Here is an 18726-nt window from a genome sequence, read left to right on the forward strand (position 1 = left end):
CCTAATTAGCCCATGATTTGACAATGCGGTGCTACAGTAACCATTTGCTAATGATGGATTAATTAGGCTTAATAGATTCGTCTCGCGAATTAGCCTAGGGTTCTGCAATTAGTTTTATAATTAGCTTATATTTAGTCCTCCTAATTAAGCATCCGAACATCTGATGTGACACCGCTAAAGTTTAGCATCTAGTATCCAAACACCCCCTAAGAGCGGAAGTAGTACCTTTATACAATTCTATGTTTTTCCCAATGACACTACCTACCTCATGACATTTGTAGTTCTATATTGGTCATAATGGAAATGGCTCAAATAATAAGCTCTGCACTAGCGCTCCAACAGTACTAAGTACACTAAGAAGTTCATATAAAAAAGAAAGTACAGTGTGAAGTACTTAATAATTTGTGATATTTGTATGTTCATCTCCCTGTGATACCTCCTTGGTGGGATGCAGGAGGGAACAGAAGTGAATTGATTTTACAGGGACATTGACTATCCAAAAGGTGCTATGTGCTAGCATCTCACTCTAGGATTTTGCTTTGGTGGTGGTATTCAGTTTCTTTATTCATTTGAAAACTGACTGTTAAAACTATCAGTATGGCTTGAAATCGAGAAGTTCAATATTCCGGTAACTACTCAGAGTACTTTTTTTTGTTCACGTTGTTTTTGAGAATAACTTGAACGAACTATGTGTACATATGTGATCAGGAAGTGTAGTGTATTGTCACTCATGTCGATGTTTGTATTGTCATATACGCTCTGTATGGGTAGGATTATACAGGTATGTCTCTGTTAACTTATTTGTTCTCCTAGTTTCGTCATCCTTGATACAAAAAAGAAATTACTGTTGTATGATTTTAAAAAGTGTTAATTCCTGTTAGTGGGGATGAACTATATAAGATGCATATATAGATACATTTTTCAATCTCTGGCGCAGTAAGCAAACTGGATCGAGCTCTAATACTGCGGGAGTATGCTTCCGTGGATTACTCACTGGCATCGAGGCCCAAACTCGACAGCTTTGCAATTTATTTGCCGTGCAGCAATCCGCATGGATTGTAGATCAATGCGTGATCTGCTGCACGCCTGCATTCCTGTGGTTTGACACAACATCATTCGCTGCTCACTGTTATGATGTTTTTGCTCTTCTGCTTAGCCTGACAGAGTAAGAGACTTGCGATTCATCTGTGGATTGTTTCGTTTCCTGTCCAAAGCATGTGGCATTTCCAGACCTGGGATGAATGCAGGATGCTCTCCCCGGTTCATTAGAAATTCAGGACATTCACTGTGTCGTGTTCACCATGTGAAAATGACAGAGCTTCGCTAAAACGTCCAGATAGGATAACGTGTCATCTACGGATTTACCTAACAGATGTTGATATTCACGGCATTACAATTTTCCTAAAATCAGAACAATGAGGAGAAAGCGGGGGTAGTTGCTTCCAACATTATCTCGTTAACGACTTTGTAATTTTGTTAAAAGTTCGATCCTATTCTATCGAAAGAACAGCCAATTTGATCCCTGAAGTTTCATCTGAGGCTCAACTTAGCTCTTGACATTCCAACCTGTCCATCTGGTTTGGTTAACCTTATGTTGAGTTTACCTTCTCACAAAATGAAGTCTGAGCAAAAGCTAAATGGGCATTTGCATTGGTCCAAATTCTTGGTAAGGCATCGCTGCGCTCACTCTCCGCGCCTCTACTCCAACGTCGTAGCAGCGATGCAAGTTACCTGCCATGATCATCTCATCATTTTGCTTAAATAGGACTTTGGCATGCATCGAGGTCGTATCTAAGTAACCCTAATGCATGAGTTCAATTAATTCAGCATCGTTCTGATCCGATAGTGAGCCTACCAAAGAATCGATGGCCGCTGCCGAGTCCAGCAAGAAGCTGCGCGTCCTTCTCGTGCCCTTCTTCGCCACCAGCCACATCGGCCCATTCACCCGACCTCGCCGTCGTCCTCGCGGCAGCCAAGCCAGACGCCGTCGAGCCCACCGTCGCCGTCACCCCGGCGAACGTCAAGGTGGTTCGCTCAGCCGTCGAGCGGCACGGCCCCGAGGCGAGCGGCCTGGTCAAGATCGCCACGTACCCGTTCCCGCGCGTGGACGGCCTCGCTCCGGGCGTCGAGAACCTCTCCGCCGCCGGCGACGACGGGTGGCGCATCGATGCCGCCGCCATCGACGAGGCCCTGATCCGCCCGGCGCAGGAGGCGCTCGTCAGGGAGCAGTCCCCCGACGCCATCAGCACCGACGTCCACTTCGTCTGGAACAACGCCGTGGCCGCCGAACTCGGCGTGCCGTGCGTCACGTTCAGTGTCATAGGCATCTTCTCGACGCTCGCCATGCACCACCTCACGGTGCCGCCATAGACGGCCATGAGGTGACCGTCCCCGGGTTGCCGGGGCCGGAGATCCGTATCCCCGTGTCCGAGCTGCCGGAGTTCCTGAGACAACAACAGGAGCTCGGCGGGCTCAAGCAGAGCCTTGTGGCCATAGGCAGGTGCTTCGGCGTCGCCATGAACACGTTCCAGGATCTAGAACGGCCGTACTGTGATACGTGCCTTCGCAGCGGATTCCTGAAGCGCACCTACTTCGTCGTGCCCCTCTCGCTACTGCTACCACCTGCCGGAGCAGGCACCGGCGATTCGCCAAGGGTCAGGTGGCTTGGCACGAAGCCGAGCTGCTCTGTGGTGTACGTGTGCTTCGGCACCTTCGCTGTCATCTCGGAGGACCAGCTCCCGGAGATGGCGCTTGGGCTAGAAGCTTCCGGCAGGCCGTTTCTGTGGGTGGTGAGGGCCGATGGGTGGACGCCGCCGGACGGGTGGGAGGAGCGCGTCGGGGAGAGGGGGATGCTGGTCAGAGGGTGGGCGCCGCAGACGGCGATACTGGCTCATCCGGCGGTCGGCGCGTTCCTGACGCACTGCGGGTCGAGCTCGCTGCTGGAGGCGGCGGCGGCCGGCGTGCCGATGCTGACGTGGCCGCTGGTGTTCGACCAGTTCATCGAGGAGAGGCTGGTGACGGAGGTGCTGAGGATCGGGGAGAGGGTGTGGAGCGGGCCGCGGAGCACGAGGTACGAGGAGAGAGAGGTCGTGCCGGCGGAGGCCGTGGCGCGGGCGGTGGCGAGGTTCCTGGAGCCCGGCGGTGCCGGGGAGGCGGCAAGGGGCAGGGCACGGGAGCTCGCTGCGAAGGCGAATGCGGCCGTGGCGGAGGGCGGCTCGTCGTACCGTGACCTGCGCCGCCTCGTCGATGACCTGGTCCAAGCAAATATAGCGGCGGCGGGGCAGCCTGGTCGTCGCGCGCGTGAATAGCAACCGCATCAACGACGACCGCGAGCAGAACTGGGAATTGCTGGAACCTCTGTATCTCTGCTTAATGTGTATTCTTCTACTCTTGGGTGTTCATTTGAACAACAAAAAGTATCTGATTGCAAGATGTCGAAGGTGATGTGCGAGGGACTGAGCCCAAATACCTGCTCGTGTCAAAAAGACCAGTGCCAGCTGGAGCCCCATCCAAGTTCTCCGCGGCGTCTGCGCCATTGCACACTTCACCAACATGTTGCCTCCGCCCTCCGCTCCGCAGAATTTTCCTCTGACTTTCCAAAAATGCTAGTAGAGTTGAACTTTTCTGTGGCCACTACTCTGACTTTTTTTTAATTAAACTGATGGACGAATTTGCATGAATGAGTGAATGAGTGATGCTCAAAGGGGCCGGCGGGTAGGCCGGAGGCAGTCGTGTCAAAACGTGATTAGCAAAGCATGACGACATGATGCAGTTCTGGATCCGCTAGCGCTAGCGGGCTGGACGACGTCTTAACGTGGTGGTGGATTAGCTAGCTCAACGGCCGGTGAGCAAGAAGGGTGCGGGAGGACGAGGGAGGTAGAAGAAGAAGACAAACCCGAGTGGTTGGAGTTTGATCTCGCCAAAAAAGTTGCTCGAAATCTAGATAACGCCTTATCTTCTCTGGCACCGACGCTTCCCGCGCCAATGGCTCTGAACAACCTCCTGAACCTTCCTCCCTCCAAGGGCGCGCTCAAACCCTCGCTCCCGCCACTCCCGACGCGCCCGTCGCTCCCCGCGCCACCGCGACGACCCCGTCTCCGTCCCTCCCTCACCTTCCTCCGCAGCGAGCCGCGGCGTGTCGTCCACTCGTCCGCGTCGTCGTCCCCGCCGTCGGACGCCGCGCCCTCGCCGCCGTCGTCGAGGGAAGAGGCCGTCGCGCAGGCGCGGTCCTGCCTCGCCACGGCGCTGCAGAGGCCGCTCAACAACTCGGTCCCGCTCAAGAAGCTCAAGAGGCAGCGCCAGCCTCGGCTCCGCGCCGAGATCCCCGTCGTCGACGACTCGCCGGGCTCCCTCGCTCGCCTCGCGCTCGACGTGTTCTCCGGCGGCGCGGGCGTGTCGAAGAAGGGCTCCCCGGCGAGGCTGCTGCTCGTCTGGCCCTCGGCCGACGCGCTGGCGGTGGCAATGCGGGAGTTCGAGAGTTCGGGGGACTCGGCGACTGCGCACGCGCAGCTGGGCTCGGAGGCGCCGGACGTGCTGAGCGCCTGCGACGCCGCCGTGTTCCTGGCGCCGGGGCCGGCGCAGGTGGAGCAGGTGAAGGCTGCCGCCGCCGCGGTGGACCCCAAGCCGGTGGTCCTGTTCAACCCCGCGTGGAGCTTCGATGATGAGGAGGGGGAGGCGTTCGGCGCCGGCGCGAGGGGCTTCGTGGGTTCCTTTAGCGTGGTGTACTCCTTCACGGGGCTGGAGGTGCGGGGCCTGCTGAGCAAGAAGAGGGGCGTGCTGCTCCGGTGCGTCGACGGCGGGAGGTTTGGCGGCGAGAGCTGGGTGCTCATGGTGGAGAATGACGGCGGCGCGCCCGAGGGGCAGGAGTTCAAGGTCGTGTCTCGGCTGAAGAAGCGGCCGACGATCGGCGAGGTGGAGACGATGCTGTACAACCTCATGGCCGCCAACTCGCCCGTGACCAAGTCGGCCCGGTTCCTCAGGGAGATGGTGTCCAATGTGACCGGAGGGAAGGCGAAGCAATAATTCGTCCTGCTGCCTGCATGAATTTGATTTTAGGATAGGTTGGTTTAGATGATTTTTCACGGTGTCCTCTGAATTTCTTGTGCCATGCACGCAGGCACTGTTTTGGTTGGTAATTCAGACGATGACATTGCAAGGTCGGCAAGCAACTCATTGGATTCGAACCATCCCCTGCAAGATTATTCTGTTCGGATGAACCATGCAATTAAGGTTCATCCTTGTACTATTACCAGCACTAGTTTAACAGCTCTTGCAGCTTTTTTTGTAGATGTTGTAATGTCAAGACAAAAAAAAATTTGAGAGGCGACAGTTATTTAAATTGAGATTAAAATCCCTGCTGGCCTGGTCGATAGAGATAAGATATTAAATTGAGATTAGAAAAGGATGTAACAGTTCTTTAAATTGCGAGCAGGCTTTTGCATTGTTTTTACCAAACCTAAAAGAAAACTAAGGTTGGTTTTCATCATGCTATAAACTAATTGACATGAGATTAGCACGCTGAAGCAAAATTAAAGCTAGAGCACTCCTGCAGTCCTGCTGCCCTCCCAACCCAAATCCTTACACCAGTACACATCCTGCAATCAGCCATGGCTACAGCTGAGCAGAGCAAGAAGCTGCGCATCCTTCTGATACCCTTCTTCGCCACCAGCCACATCGGTCCGTACACCGACCTCGCCGTCCGCCTCGCAGCGGCCAGGCCGGGCTTCGTCGAGCCCGCCGTCGCCGTCACCCCGGCGAACGTCCCTGTGGTTCGGTCGCTCCTCGAGCGGCACGGCCCCGCGGCGTGCGGCCTGGTCGAGATCGCGACGTACCTGTTCCCGCGCGTGGACGGCCTCGCTCCGGGCGTTGAGAACCTCTCCGCTGCCGGAGACGACGCGTGGCGCATCGACGCCGCCGCAATCGATGAGGCGCTCACCCGGCCGGCGCAGGAGGCGCTTCTCATGGAGCGGTGCCCCGACGCCGTCGTCACGGACTACCACTTCTTCTGGAACAGCAGCATCGCCGCCGAGCTCGGCGTGCCGTGCGTCGCGTTCAGTGTCATCGGTGCCTTCTCGTTGCTCGTCATGCGCCTCCTCGGCGGTGCCGTCAGAGACGGCGGGTCCGAGTCCCAGGTGGTGGTCGTCCCCGGGTTACCGGAGCCCGAGATACAGATCCCTGTTGCCGAGCTGCCGGAGTTCTTGAGACGGCCGCCGGAGTCCGACGACAAGCGCAACCAGGGCCGGGCGGGGCTGTCCAGCTGCCTCGGCGTCGCCATGAACACGTACCAGGACCTGGAGCAGCAGTACTGCGAGTTGTTCGTGCGCGTCGCATCCTTGAAGCGTGGCTACTTCGTCGGCCCCGTCTCGTTGCCATTGCCACCGGCCGCAGCAGGCACCGACGAGTCGCCGTGCATCAGGTGGCTCGGCTCCAAGCTTAGCTGCTCGGTGGTGTACGTGTGCTTCGGCACCTTCGCTGTCATCTCGGAGGACCAGCTCCCGGAGCTGGCGCTTGGGCTAGAAGCTTCCGGCAGGCCGTTTCTGTGGGTGGTGAGGGCCGATGGGTGGACGCCGCCGGACGGGTGGGAGGAGCGCGTCGGGGAGAGGGGGATGCTGGTCAGAGGGTGGGCGCCGCAGACGGCGATACTGGCTCATCCGGCGGTCGGCGCGTTCCTGACGCACTGCGGGTCGAGCTCGCTGCTGGAGGCGGCGGCGGCCGGCGTGCCGATGCTGACGTGGCCGCTGGTGTTCGACCAGTTCATCGAGGAGAGGCTGGTGACGGAGGTGCTGAGGATCGGGGAGAGGGTGTGGAGCGGGCCGCGGAGCACGAGGTACGAGGAGAGAGAGGTCGTGCCGGCGGAGGCCGTGGCGCGGGCGGTGGCGAGGTTCCTGGAGCCCGGCGGTGCCGGGGAGGCGGCGAGGGGCAGGGCGCGGGAGCTCGCCGCAAAGGCCCACGCCGCCGTGGTGGAAGGCGGGTCGTCGTCCCGTGATCTGCATCGTCTCATCGATGACCTGATCGAGGCCAGAGCGGCTGCCGGCCTGACGACCTCGCCGTCCGTTGCACCCGTGGAAACGAGCAACAATACTGACGGCAAGTAGAGGTGGAATTTCAGGGGATGTCTCCGGCGAGCGGTGGCTGTTTGTCGTCGATGAAGAGAGAAAAAAACAAATTAGAACGGCCATCGTCGACATGTGCAATGTGTTGCTTCTCATGGGTGTAATTTTGAACTTGATTTGTGTTGTCTGCCATTATGCACTCAGTTGTCGTCAGTAGTGGTGACTGGTGAACCGGCGGTACTGAGGTGTCTGATTTCAAGACACCAAAATATGATCTGCATTTTCCCTTAAAAACTATTTGCAAGGTAATTTAACGTCTGGTAACTTAACAGTACTGTATACCACATCCTTAATCTTCATCTCTCAGTTGTGCGCAAATGCAGTTTGCTGTGCTTGTCACCAACAAAACATGATGCATCGAGCCAGGTCATAGAGTGTTGGTCTCAAAGTGTGGGAAAAACACTTGTAATCTTGATCTCCCTTTACAACATGGTAGGGCTTCACTTTTATAATGACCCGTAGGTCATTTTACATCCCGAAAATATCCTTCCTCACCTACTGCATTCCTAGGATATACCGTACATAAAGGTTATTGGGGTAACGTGTACAAGTTGAATTCTCCTACGTAGTTACACTTCTCACGCATTCATGTAGTCGTGCTTCTCTCGCCTTTATGTAGTCACAATTCTCACGCCTTCATGTAGTCACGCTTCTCACGCCTTCATGTCCTTAACCTCGGGACTTCTTCTCTGTGCCAGATTGAGCCTTTAGCTTCGCACCCTTAGCCTCGCGCTGAAAGAGCTCCGTAACCTCGAGCCCGAGATAGATGTCCAACCTTGTGGCGTCTAGTTTAGTTCCGATACTGAGTAAAAAGTAGAGTGAAAAGCTCGGTGTTCAAGACCAAAATGTGAACACTCAAGGGTAAGTTAATTTATAACTTAGTCATCAGCCAATAACTGTTAGCTTCGAAGTTAAAGGAACAAAGAAGTTGCGAAGTTAACCGAGTTTATACGTTGGTTCAAAACTTGCGAGGTTAACTGAGTTTTATCTGCTGACCCTGATCTTGCGAGGTTAGGAAGTTTCCGCCTACGAACGTCGCTCAAGGTTGTTCGGTTTTTGGACGATCCCAACATAGAGCTAGGGAATGGAGTGGAATGCGAGTTTCATTAGCATAGATAAATGACATGTAATACTTGCTTATCAAGTCTGCAGAGGAGATATCTGACAGTGAGGCCAAATTAAACTTTTTTTGAGAGACGGCAAGAGATCTTCTTGTTTCCCATGCAACAACGAAGAAAAGGAGACCGATCGAGACTTACAAGCATTCTCGTTCTGATCCCCGGAGTTAGTGCCGCTGAGCAAGGTGCTTGTCACTCCGTGTTAAGTGCCGTTGACAGTGCGGTCATGCAGAGGGGCCGAGGACCCCCAATCCTAATTCTAACATAGGACCGGGGCACCAGACTCATCGCAATGGAAATGCACAGGAATTGAATACGAAGGGGATGTTTGGATCCCCGAGTTAAACTTTAGTTCCGGTCCCATCGAATGTTTAGATACTAATAAGAAGTATTAAATATAGACTATTTACAAAACCCATTGCACAGATGGAGGCTAAACGGCGAGGCGAAGACGAATCTATTAAGTGTAATTAGTCCATGATTTGACAATATGCTGCTACAGTAACCATTTTGCTAATGATGGATTAATTAGGCTTAATAGGTTCGTCTCGCCGTTTAGCCTCCATATGTGTAATTAGTTTTATAATTAACTCATATTTAGTCCTCCTAATTAGCCTCCGAATATTCGATGTGATATGGACTAAACTTTAGCTCCAGGATTCAAACATCCCAAAGACCACCTAAATTTTTCCTGTCACTGTTGCAGTGGGAGCAGATTAGGTGGGCACCAGTTTGTCTGGTAAGTCTGGCTGCGTTCTCCACAAACTCTTCACAACGAAGCAGACACCGCAGATTTCGTTACTCGAAACAAGATTTGATCCGCGCGCGCAGCTTGCATTGTTTATTCCATGGAGTTACGATGTCAAGATCAAACAAATTGATTGCTTTGTATTTTATACCACACGAGATCCACGTGTTTCCATCCTTCGCGATGCATTATTGCTTGTGATCGGGAGGCAGGTGAGGGCCTCGTGATGCCATGACCGTGAGGCGTGAGTGAGTTAATGCGATCTTGTTGCCTTCTATAACTTCCATGCGGTGCGCGCGCCGCATTGTTTACTCCGTAACACGACAGATCGCCGTGCTTAGGCAAGAAGATCGCTCCAGCCGCCCCGGCCAAGCCCACAGCATCAAGCTAGTCAAACCATGGCTTCCCCTACACGGAGCAACAAGCTGCGCATCCTTCTCATCCCGTTCTTCGCCAGCAGCCACATCGGCCCCCTCACGGACCTCGCCTTCCACCTCGCCGCGGCCAGGCCGGGCGTCGTTGAGGCCACCGTCGCTGTCACCCCCGCGAACGCCACGGTCGTCCGGTCAGCTCTGGCCCGGCGCGGCCCCAGCGCCGGTGCCACGGTTCAGGTGGCGACGTACGCGTTCCCGTCCGTGGATGGCCTCCCGCCGGGCGTCGAGAACCTCTCCACGGTCGCAGCCACGGACGCCTGGCGCATCGATGCAGCTGCCTGGGACGAGGCGCTGATGCGGCCGGGACAAGAAGGTCACATCAGGGAGCACTCGCCGGACGCCATCATCACCGACCCGCACTTCTTCTGGAACGTCAACGTTGCTGCGGACTTGGGAGTGCCATGTGTCACGTTCCACGCTATAGGTACGTTCCCAACACTGGCCATGGTGAACCTTGTCCTCGGCGGCATCCACAACTCCACCGGCAGCGTGGTGACTGTCCCAGGGTTTCCAAACCCAGATATACGGGTCCCTCTTATGGAGCTCCCAGAGTTCCTAAGAACCCAGCAAATAATCCCTCGCTCCATCGGAGACCGGGCAGTTTCGGCGCAAGGAAGATGCCTCGGACTCGCCGTCAACACTTTCTTCGATCTGGAGCATGGGTACTGCGAATTGTACATGCGCAATGGCTACGTGAAGCGCACCTACTTCGTCGGCCCCCTCTCGTTGCCATCGCCATCTGCCGGAGCAAGCGCCGGCAACTCACCTTGCATCCGTTGGTTGGACACGAAGCCAACCCAGTCAGTCATGTATCTATGCTTTGGAAGCTTGACTCATGTCTCTGAGGCTCAGCTTCACGAGCTGGCTCTCGGGTTAGAAGACTCCGGGAAGTCCTTCCTGTGGGTGGTCAGGGGTAACGCGTGGATGCCACCGGAGGGGTGGAAGGAGCGCGTTGGGGATAGAGGGATGGTCGTCACAGGGTGGGCGCCGCAAACCGCGATCCTCGCACATCCAGCGGTAGCGGCGTTCGTGACGCATTGTGGATGGAACTCTGTCATGGAGACTGTAGCAGCCGGCGTGCCGGTGCTGACGTGGCCGATGGTCTTCGAGCAGTTCATCACCGAGAGGTTCGTGACGGAAGTGCTAGAAATTGGAGAGCGGCTGTGGCCGGAGGGTGCTGGAGTGAGGAGCACAAAGTCTGAAGAACATGAGCTGATCCCAGCCGAGGCAGTGGCACGAGCGGTGGCCAGGTTCATGGAGCCCGGAGGGGCAGGCGATGCCGCGAGGAGCAGGGTCAAGGAGCTCTCCGCAAAGGCTCATGCGGCCATGGCTGAAGGTGGCTCCTCCCACCATGACCTGCGGCGCCTGATTGATGATCTCATCGAAGGAAGAAACGCTGGTGCAGGGGACGATGCCACAATCTGATACTCTGATTTGAGCTCAGGTAGTGTGTCCCGACTCCCGACTATGTATCTGTTCTGAGTTTTTCAATGATTGGGTTAGTAAGCTCAAGTATATCGCATGCACCGGGACATGGTGGCTGCAGAACCTGGATAGATAACTCGGTGTGGAGGAAGTGACGTCCAAAAATCAATTTTCTGAAAAGGAAGTTTGTGCCTCTCCTGTTGTCTAGGCTGAGTGTTGCTGAAACCCTGTCTGTTGTCTGTACTGCTGAAAGTGTTGTTGGTAACTGTTAAGCAGGGTCGTGTGTTTTTGCTTGCTGGTCTGGTCGCTCAGGCAGGGCATCTGCACATAATCTTCAGGTAGACACTCTAGCTGCTATGTTACTCAAGGAAAATGGAGACAACTTGATGTGGTCTCTTCGAAATGATAGTTTTGTATCTTGCAGTCGACACTTATGCTTGGAGGCTTTTGTTTGATATTGTGTCGAATATTTGTACGATTCCGCTGCGCACTCTAATAGCTTTTTGATCACTGCTGAAAACAATTTATTGCAAAGTTACAAACAACTTCTAAACGCATCAAATTAACAAATCTATTAACATATATAGTACATAATAAATGTAACGTCAAGATATATTTCATAATAAATTTAACAACACTAATTTGATGTTGTAGGTGTTGATGTATATTTTTCTGTAAATCTAGTTAAACTTAGACAAATTTGACTTAGAACAAAATTAAAACACCTTCCATTTTCAAATGGTAAGAGTATCTATCTTTACATTATATTATATTCTATATTAGTATTTGAAAGTTAAAAGATATATCTCGAGAGCGCCAATAAATTACTACATTAATTAGAAAAAGGAAAAATCTATATGATTGATTTTAGTAATCTAACAGACTACAATGAATCTACACCGAACAAAGAGTCAGTATCAAATGCAATTAATAGCTACCTAAATTTGCAATAAAAAGAAAAAATAATTAGTAGATTGATTTTGATATAAATTGGAAATAAAACCTAAATAAAGTGTTAATGTCCAATACAATTCATAAGTAGCTAATTTTGGAATAAATATAGTGAAAGTATTTTTTTATTTTCATTTGGTGTGATTAAACAAAGAGCTAAATTAACTTAAAGCTAAATTTACAATAAAAGATAAAAATAGTTTTTTCATTTTTCATATAATGGAAATCACCTAACAGGGCCCATGAATAACACAGTTGTAATAAGTAAAATTAGATTAAAACTCAAATATCAAATATTTTGTGCGTCGATTTAGGTTCGAATTGAGTTGTCAGAAAGCAAGTTCTTCATGTAGGTATTGCATCGTATTTAGATAACACTAAATGTTCATATATTATACTTCTCGTGATGTTACTTGGGATCATACTGAGTGTAGTTTAGCTGGTAATGTTTCTTATGGTGGAATCTATCCAACAGGGTTTGAGTTCTTGACTCGGCACTGGTGCTTGTATTTTTCTAAATTTATTTTTGGATTAACCAACATTGTTCTTTTAGTGATAGGTGATGTGACCCTGATAGCGAGGCGTCAGTGGTGATTCCATCAATTTCAAGGATCTTCTAGCTTAGTCTAGCATATATATACTCCTCCGTAGCTACAAATGAACTGGGAAGTGTGCCTTTTTACTGTGGGATTTTGTCCATGCTATTAATTTGATGATGTTTTTTAATCCCAAGTGGCATGCGTGGTTATTGCCTCTGGGGTGGTGTGGGGGGAGGGGGGTAGTAGAGAGAAGGGTGACCGGGGGCCTTCCTAATTAGTGTGTGCACTGGGATGATTTCCAGCCATCGATTCCCGAGCAGCCTCTGAACTTTCCATGTTGGGAAAGTTTTAAATCCCGCAACTTTTCATTTTCAGAATACCATAACTTATGCACATAACTTCGATGCATAACTCCATAATATAATTTCTTATGAGATAACTTTTTAGCACAACTTCAATAACGTACAGAACTTATGTGTACAACTTCTAGGTACAATTTGTAAGAATAACTTCGAATTTTATTTTTTAGAAAGTTGTAACCCATATGCATAATTTGTACGCATAACTTTTTTTCCGTGATAAATTTCATATACAACTTTCATGATATACATAACTTATACGCATAACATTTGTCATAATTTTTGAGAAAATATTGTTAAAAAAATTTATGCACATAACTTATATGTGTATACAATATTTACTTGGTATAGAAAAAATAATTGAAAAGAAAAAAAACGCGGATCAGCACATGGACGGGCCTCACGTGGGACCCAGCGGCTGCTGCGTCGCGCGCCGTGAAGCGATGCACCGCGCGCGCAGATTCAATATTGCGTGTGACGGTGAAGATGATGACTACATGCATGGAAAAACGTGATGGGATGGAAAATTTCTGAATGGCGAAATCTTTCATTGATATTGAAGTATACCAACTCGGTTCAATGGTATATTAATAGCACATGTTTCTTTCTATATCCTTCATGGATCCATTTTTTCCCTTAAATATAAGGACGATGATGAACTATTGGACCATAGAAAGACTATTGCGTGCGTTATAAGACGAAGAAATCGCAGCAAGCAATTGCATCGTCTGCATCACTGCATGACATGGGGAGTGATGACTAGGAGTCTAGGACGCACGGCGTCGGAGCACGACGGCCAGCATGGTGAAGACGAATTGTGCTCGTGCTGGACCGGGAACCAAGCGGGCCATGATTACAAGGGAACGGGATGATGAGAAGCGAGCATCAACACAGATGATCTGTACTACGTTCTCGCAAGAAAAAGATACCTGATCGAAACCCAGGCCAACTTGTTCTGATTTCTGAACACTCAAATAAATATGGACGACTTTGCCCTTGGTAGTATGTAACGAGTCCCTCTCAAGTAGGGTGAAACTAGGCGCTCAAAAGTCAGATATGAACGAGAAAGTCTTCAAACTAATTATTATGACCCCAAATATATATTTTCAAACAAAATGCATAAAAACAGCGAAGCTGGGTTGTTTAGGAATGGAGAAGGGAAATTACTGGTGAAATACATGCATAAAAACTCAACAACAAACAGCTCAAACACGATTACACCCACGCGCGCAAATCAGCAAGTGTTTGCAAATGTGGAATGGGAGAATGCTTTCAGTAATCACGTTCTGCACGCCCTATCAACTTTTTTATCCGACCACTGTCCTATTTTGCTTTCCAACCAATGTGGACCGAGACGCCCCAAATCCTTCAAATTCGAGAACTTCTGGACGATGCTCCCAGGATTCAAGGACACAGTAACCCGAGCGTGGAACATGTAGTCACCACACGTCGAGCCTTTCCACAGACTCTATCACAAGCTCCAGGCCACAGCCGTTGCACTGAGTGAGTGGAGCAGCCGTCTCATACCAGATGTGAAAATACAGATGCATATGGTCCTAGAAGTGATACTCAGGTTGGACATAGCGCAAGAACACCAAGCACTCATGGAGGCTGAGCATCTCCTACGTAGCCGACTCAAATTAAGGGCCATGGGACTAGCTGTCATTGAACGCACGCGTAAGTATCAGGCAAGTAGAATAACAAACCTTAAGCTACGAGACGCCAATACGCGTTATTTTCATCGGCAAGTCAACTCTAGGCGACGGAAAAACTACATCCAGAAGTTAAGAAAGGGGAGTGGATGGGCGTGCACACACGACGAAAAATTGGCTGAGATCCAGAACTTTTTCAAAGCGACAATGCAGCAACCTTAGCCTCATTGTGCGGACTTTAATTGGGACCTCCTTCACCTCAACCAGCATGATCTATCCTCACTAGACTCACCTTTCTCCGAAGAGGAAATCAAACAAGCCATTCACAACATGCCAAGTGATAGAGCTCCAAGGCTAGATGGATACACGGGATTGTTTCTAAAATCATGCTAGGATATTATCAAACAGGACGTAATGGCAGCGGTAAATGCGTTCTACTCTCTCCGGTGCAACAATCTCCAACTGATCAACATAGCGAATATAATCCTATTACCGAAGAAAGAGGGACCGGACACCATACATGACTTCAAGCCAATAAGCCTCATCCACTCCTTTATCAAGATCATCACTAAAGCATTGGCAATTAGATTACAACCGCACATGAACTTAATTATCTCCAAATGCCAGAGTGCATTCATTAAGAGGCGGAGTATTCATGACAATTTCGTGACGATGCGAAACACGACTAGACGATATCATAGAAACAAAGTGCCTATCATCTTCCTCAAATTGGACATTGCGAAAGCCTTCGACTCCATTAGATGGGATTACCTACTATCACTTCTGCAGCACCTCGACTTCCTAACACATTGGTGTGATTGGATCGCGGCCATACTGTCCACTTCCTCCGCCCTCGTTCTCCTAAATGGGGTCCCAAATCCGCCTATAAAGCATGGCAGGGGCTTACGGCAAGACGATCCCTTGTCCCCGCTTCTCTTCGTCATAGCGATCTACCCGCTGCAAAGGCTTTTGGAATTGGCAACTGATATGGGAGTCCTTAGCAGGTTACATGGAAGGGCACCGTCATGCCGTATATCAATGTATGCATACAATGTGGCAATGTTTATCGCACCAAGAAAAGTGGAAATGGACGTGTTGGTCAACATTTTCGGCATGTTTGGAGAAGTAACGGGGCTGAAAACACACTTCCACGAGTGAACAGCTGTCCCTATCTGCTATGAAGGAGTACAACTGAGCGAAGTACTGCAAAATCTACCAACAAAGCATGGCAGCTTCCCGATCAAGTATCTAGGCCTACCATTGTCCATAGCACGTCTAAAGACGGTCGACTTCCAACCTCTAGTGGACTAGGCAGTTGGCAAGCTTAGTAGTTGGAGCGGAAGGAACATGACGACAGCCAGGAGGCTCACACTGGTCAAATCCGTCCTGACCTCACAACCTGTTTATCTTTTGACGGACCTCAAAGCACCTACAGAAATAATGAAGATCATCGATGCTAAGAGGAAACAATTCTTATGGGCGGGAACTGAACCAATCACAGGCAGCAAAGTGCAAAGTGAATTGGACATGGTCAGCAAGGTCTAGGAAAGGGGGCGGACTCGGAGTACTACACCTCCGAAAGTTTTCCAGAGCATTATGTATGCGTTGGCTTTGGCAGGAATGGATGAATGAGGGGCCGCATTGGGAGGGATGCAATATCCCTTGTTCGCAAGCTGACTGTAAACTTTTTGCTGCGGCAACCACGATTACAATTGGAGATGGCAAGAAAATATCATTCTGGGACAGCGGTTGGGTAAGTGGACAAAGGCCTAGAGACATGGCACAGAACCTGTTTAGCATCTCCAGAAGAAAGAACAGGACGCCGTATGATGCGGTGACTAGCGACGCATGGATATGGGATTTAAACCTTCTACATCGAGGGTTCTCTGTGGCACATTTTATTGAGTACCACCGCTTATGGGTCGAGGTCACAAGTGCAGCTAAGACCGGGTCTCCTGGACACCATCATTTGGAAGCTCACGACAGACGGGAAGTATAGTTCACAATCGGCCTATCGAGCATAATTCCTAGGTCCACGGCGACTAATTTCGAGAATCTAATTTGGAAAGCATGGGCACCGGCAAAGTGCGAGTTCTTTAGTTGGCTAGCTATCCAAGATAGGGTATGGATAGCGGATCGATTAGAGCGTCGTGGATGGACCAGTAGTCCAAGGTGTGTGCTATGTAATACTACATAGGAGACCGGCTATCATCTTTTCACCGACTGTCACTTTGCAAAGACAATTTGAACAAGGATGAGTGCGTGGACAAGGTGTGCGAACATAGACCCGAGTCGTTGGAACAGGCATGAGTCCTTACACAATTGGTGGACAGCTTTAGTGGCCGCTCCGGTGGTCGGCGGAAAAGAGTTGCGTAGTCTAATTATTTTTGTCCTATGGGAAATTTAGGCAGAGAGAAACGCAAGGATATTTCAACACAAGGAGCAGACAATTAATCAAGTACTCAACAAGATCAAAGACCAGACGGCTACGTGGATCACGGCGGGAGCTAAACATTTAGAGTCTTTCGTTTACGCGGCATGACATTTGTAGTTGCCCTAGCAGAGTTTTGTTTATTTTTTTCCGCTAACGGGATGAGAGTGTACAATATGTAAAGAATATTTTGTACTCGGCTTGTTGGGCTTTTCTCTTTTTTAATATAGCAGCAGGTCTCCTGGCTCATTTCAAAAAGACATGCTAAGAGTAGTGTTGGCCAAACAGCGAAGCAGGATACAATGTCTGAACTCCAACCCGAATCAGGCGCGCCAGATTCCTTCAGAAACAACTATGGTCTCGCCGCTGCAGCGGCCGCTCTTGCTTCCATCAGGTCGTCGATCAGGCAGTGCAGATCACGGTGAGAGGAACCTCCTTCCGCCACGGCAGCGTGAGCCTTCGCGGAGAGCTCCTTTACCCTGGCCCTAGCCACGTCCCCTGGCCCTTCGGGCTCCATGAACGCGGCCACCGCTTGCGCTACCGCCTCGGCAGGAACCAGCTCGTGCTCCTTGCTCGTCGTGCTTCGGACCCCGGCACCCTCTGGCCATAGGCGCTTCCCGATCGCGATAACCTCGGTCACGAACCTCTCGGTGATGAACTGCTCGAACACCATAGGCCATTTCAGCACCGGCACGCCGGCGGCTATGGTCTCCAGGACGGAGTTCCATCCACAGTGTGTCACGAACGCCCCTACCGCCGGATGTGAAAGGATCGCCGTTTGCGGGGCCCACCCTGTGATGACCATCCCTCTGTCCCCAACACGCTCCTTCCACCCCTCCGGTGGCATCCAAGTATTAGCCCTGACCACCCACAAGAAGCACTTCCCGGAGGCTTCTAATCCTAGAGCCAGCTCGCGAAGCTGAACCTCGGAGACATGACTCAAGCTTCCGAAGCATAGGTACACGACCGACTGGGCTGGCTTCGTGTCCAACCAACGGATGCACGGTGAGTCGCCGGCGCTTGCTCCGGCTGATGGCAATGGCAGTGGCAGCAAGAGGGGGCCAACAAGGTAGGTGCGCTTCACATAGCCATTGCGCACGTACAATTCGCAGTACCCATGCTCCAGATCAAAGAAAGTGTTGACGGCGATTCCAAGGCATCGTCTTTGCGCCACAGCAAACCGGTTCTCCTTGGGGAGGGAGGTTGCTTGTTGGCCCCTCATGAATTCCGGCAGCTCCGTGATGGGGACCCGTATATCTGGGCTTGGAAACCCAGGGACAGTTGCCACATTGGCGTTGGCGTCATCGACACCAGCGTTTCCAAGGTGCGTCAGGGCCAGCGTTGGGAATGTACCTATAGCGTGAAATGTGACACACGGCACTCCTAGGTCTGCAGCAATGTCGACGTTCCAGAAGAAGTGGAAGTCGGTGATGACGGCGTCCGGCGACCGCTCCCTGATGAGACCTTCTTGCCCCGGCCGCATCAGATTCTCGTCGGAGGCAGCAACATCGATGCGCCAGGCGTCCGCGGCCGCGACCATGGAGAGGTTCTCGACGCCCGGCGGGAGGCCGTCCACGGCCGGGAACGCGTACGTCGCTACCTGGACCATGCCACCGCCGTTGGGGCCACGCCGGGCGAGAGCCGAACGGACGACCGTGGCGTTCGCCGGGGTAACGGCGACGGTGGCCTCAACGGCGCCCGGCTTGGCTGCGGCGAGGTGGAAGGCGAGGTCGGTGTAGGGGCCGATGTGGCTGCTGGCGAAGAAGGGCAAGAGCAGGACGCGCAGCTTCTTGCTTTGCTTAGCTGCTGAAGCCATTTCTTTTGCAGCTCCTCTCTGGTTGGGTTCAGGCTCTCGAGGCAACAAGGCCGCTATCTCTTGCTTTCGGCATGATGGTCGTGGGGACTATTTTATGCCCCGTAGTAGGTATGATGCATGGACCAGAGGCATCTGCACATC

At 51.4% G+C, this 18726-nt stretch overlaps 4 protein-coding genes and 1 pseudogene across 4 annotated transcripts; 4 read left to right on the forward strand and 1 right to left on the reverse strand.

Annotated features, from left to right (window-relative positions):
* Window positions 1-1865: 1865 nt before the first annotated feature.
* On the forward strand, window positions 1866-3308 carry LOC101777422 (annotated as a pseudogene).
* A 557-nt stretch (window positions 3309-3865) lies between these two features.
* LOC101754838 lies at window positions 3866-5352 on the forward strand. Its single transcript, XM_004961549.4, has one exon. It carries the CDS (start codon window positions 3985-3987, stop codon window positions 5020-5022), a length of 1038 nt encoding a protein of 345 aa, XP_004961606.1. The 5' UTR covers window positions 3866-3984; the 3' UTR covers window positions 5023-5352.
* Window positions 5353-5545: 193 nt separating this feature from the next.
* LOC101755239 (scopoletin glucosyltransferase) lies at window positions 5546-7334 on the forward strand. Its single transcript, XM_004961550.2, has one exon. It carries the CDS (start codon window positions 5607-5609, stop codon window positions 7092-7094), a length of 1488 nt encoding a protein of 495 aa, XP_004961607.1. The 5' UTR covers window positions 5546-5606; the 3' UTR covers window positions 7095-7334.
* A 1902-nt stretch (window positions 7335-9236) lies between these two features.
* On the forward strand, window positions 9237-11315 carry LOC101755648 (UDP-glycosyltransferase 73E1). Its single transcript, XM_022824951.1, has 2 exons — window positions 9237-10856; window positions 10959-11315. The coding sequence occupies exon 1, from the start codon at window positions 9377-9379 to the stop codon at window positions 10835-10837; it is 1461 nt and encodes a 486-aa protein (XP_022680686.1). The 5' UTR covers window positions 9237-9376; the 3' UTR covers window positions 10838-10856; window positions 10959-11315.
* Window positions 11316-16829: 5514 nt separating this feature from the next.
* Window positions 16830-18640, reverse strand: LOC101756048 (UDP-glycosyltransferase 73E1). The gene has a single exon (XM_004961552.3). The coding sequence runs from the start codon at window positions 18583-18585 to the stop codon at window positions 17122-17124; it is 1464 nt and encodes a 487-aa protein (XP_004961609.1). The 5' UTR covers window positions 18586-18640; the 3' UTR covers window positions 16830-17121.
* Window positions 18641-18726: the final 86 nt, after the last annotated feature.

This window comes from Setaria italica, chromosome III (genome assembly GCF_000263155.2).
Source record: "Setaria italica strain Yugu1 chromosome III, Setaria_italica_v2.0, whole genome shotgun sequence".
NCBI lineage: Eukaryota > Viridiplantae > Streptophyta > Magnoliopsida > Poales > Poaceae > Setaria > Setaria italica.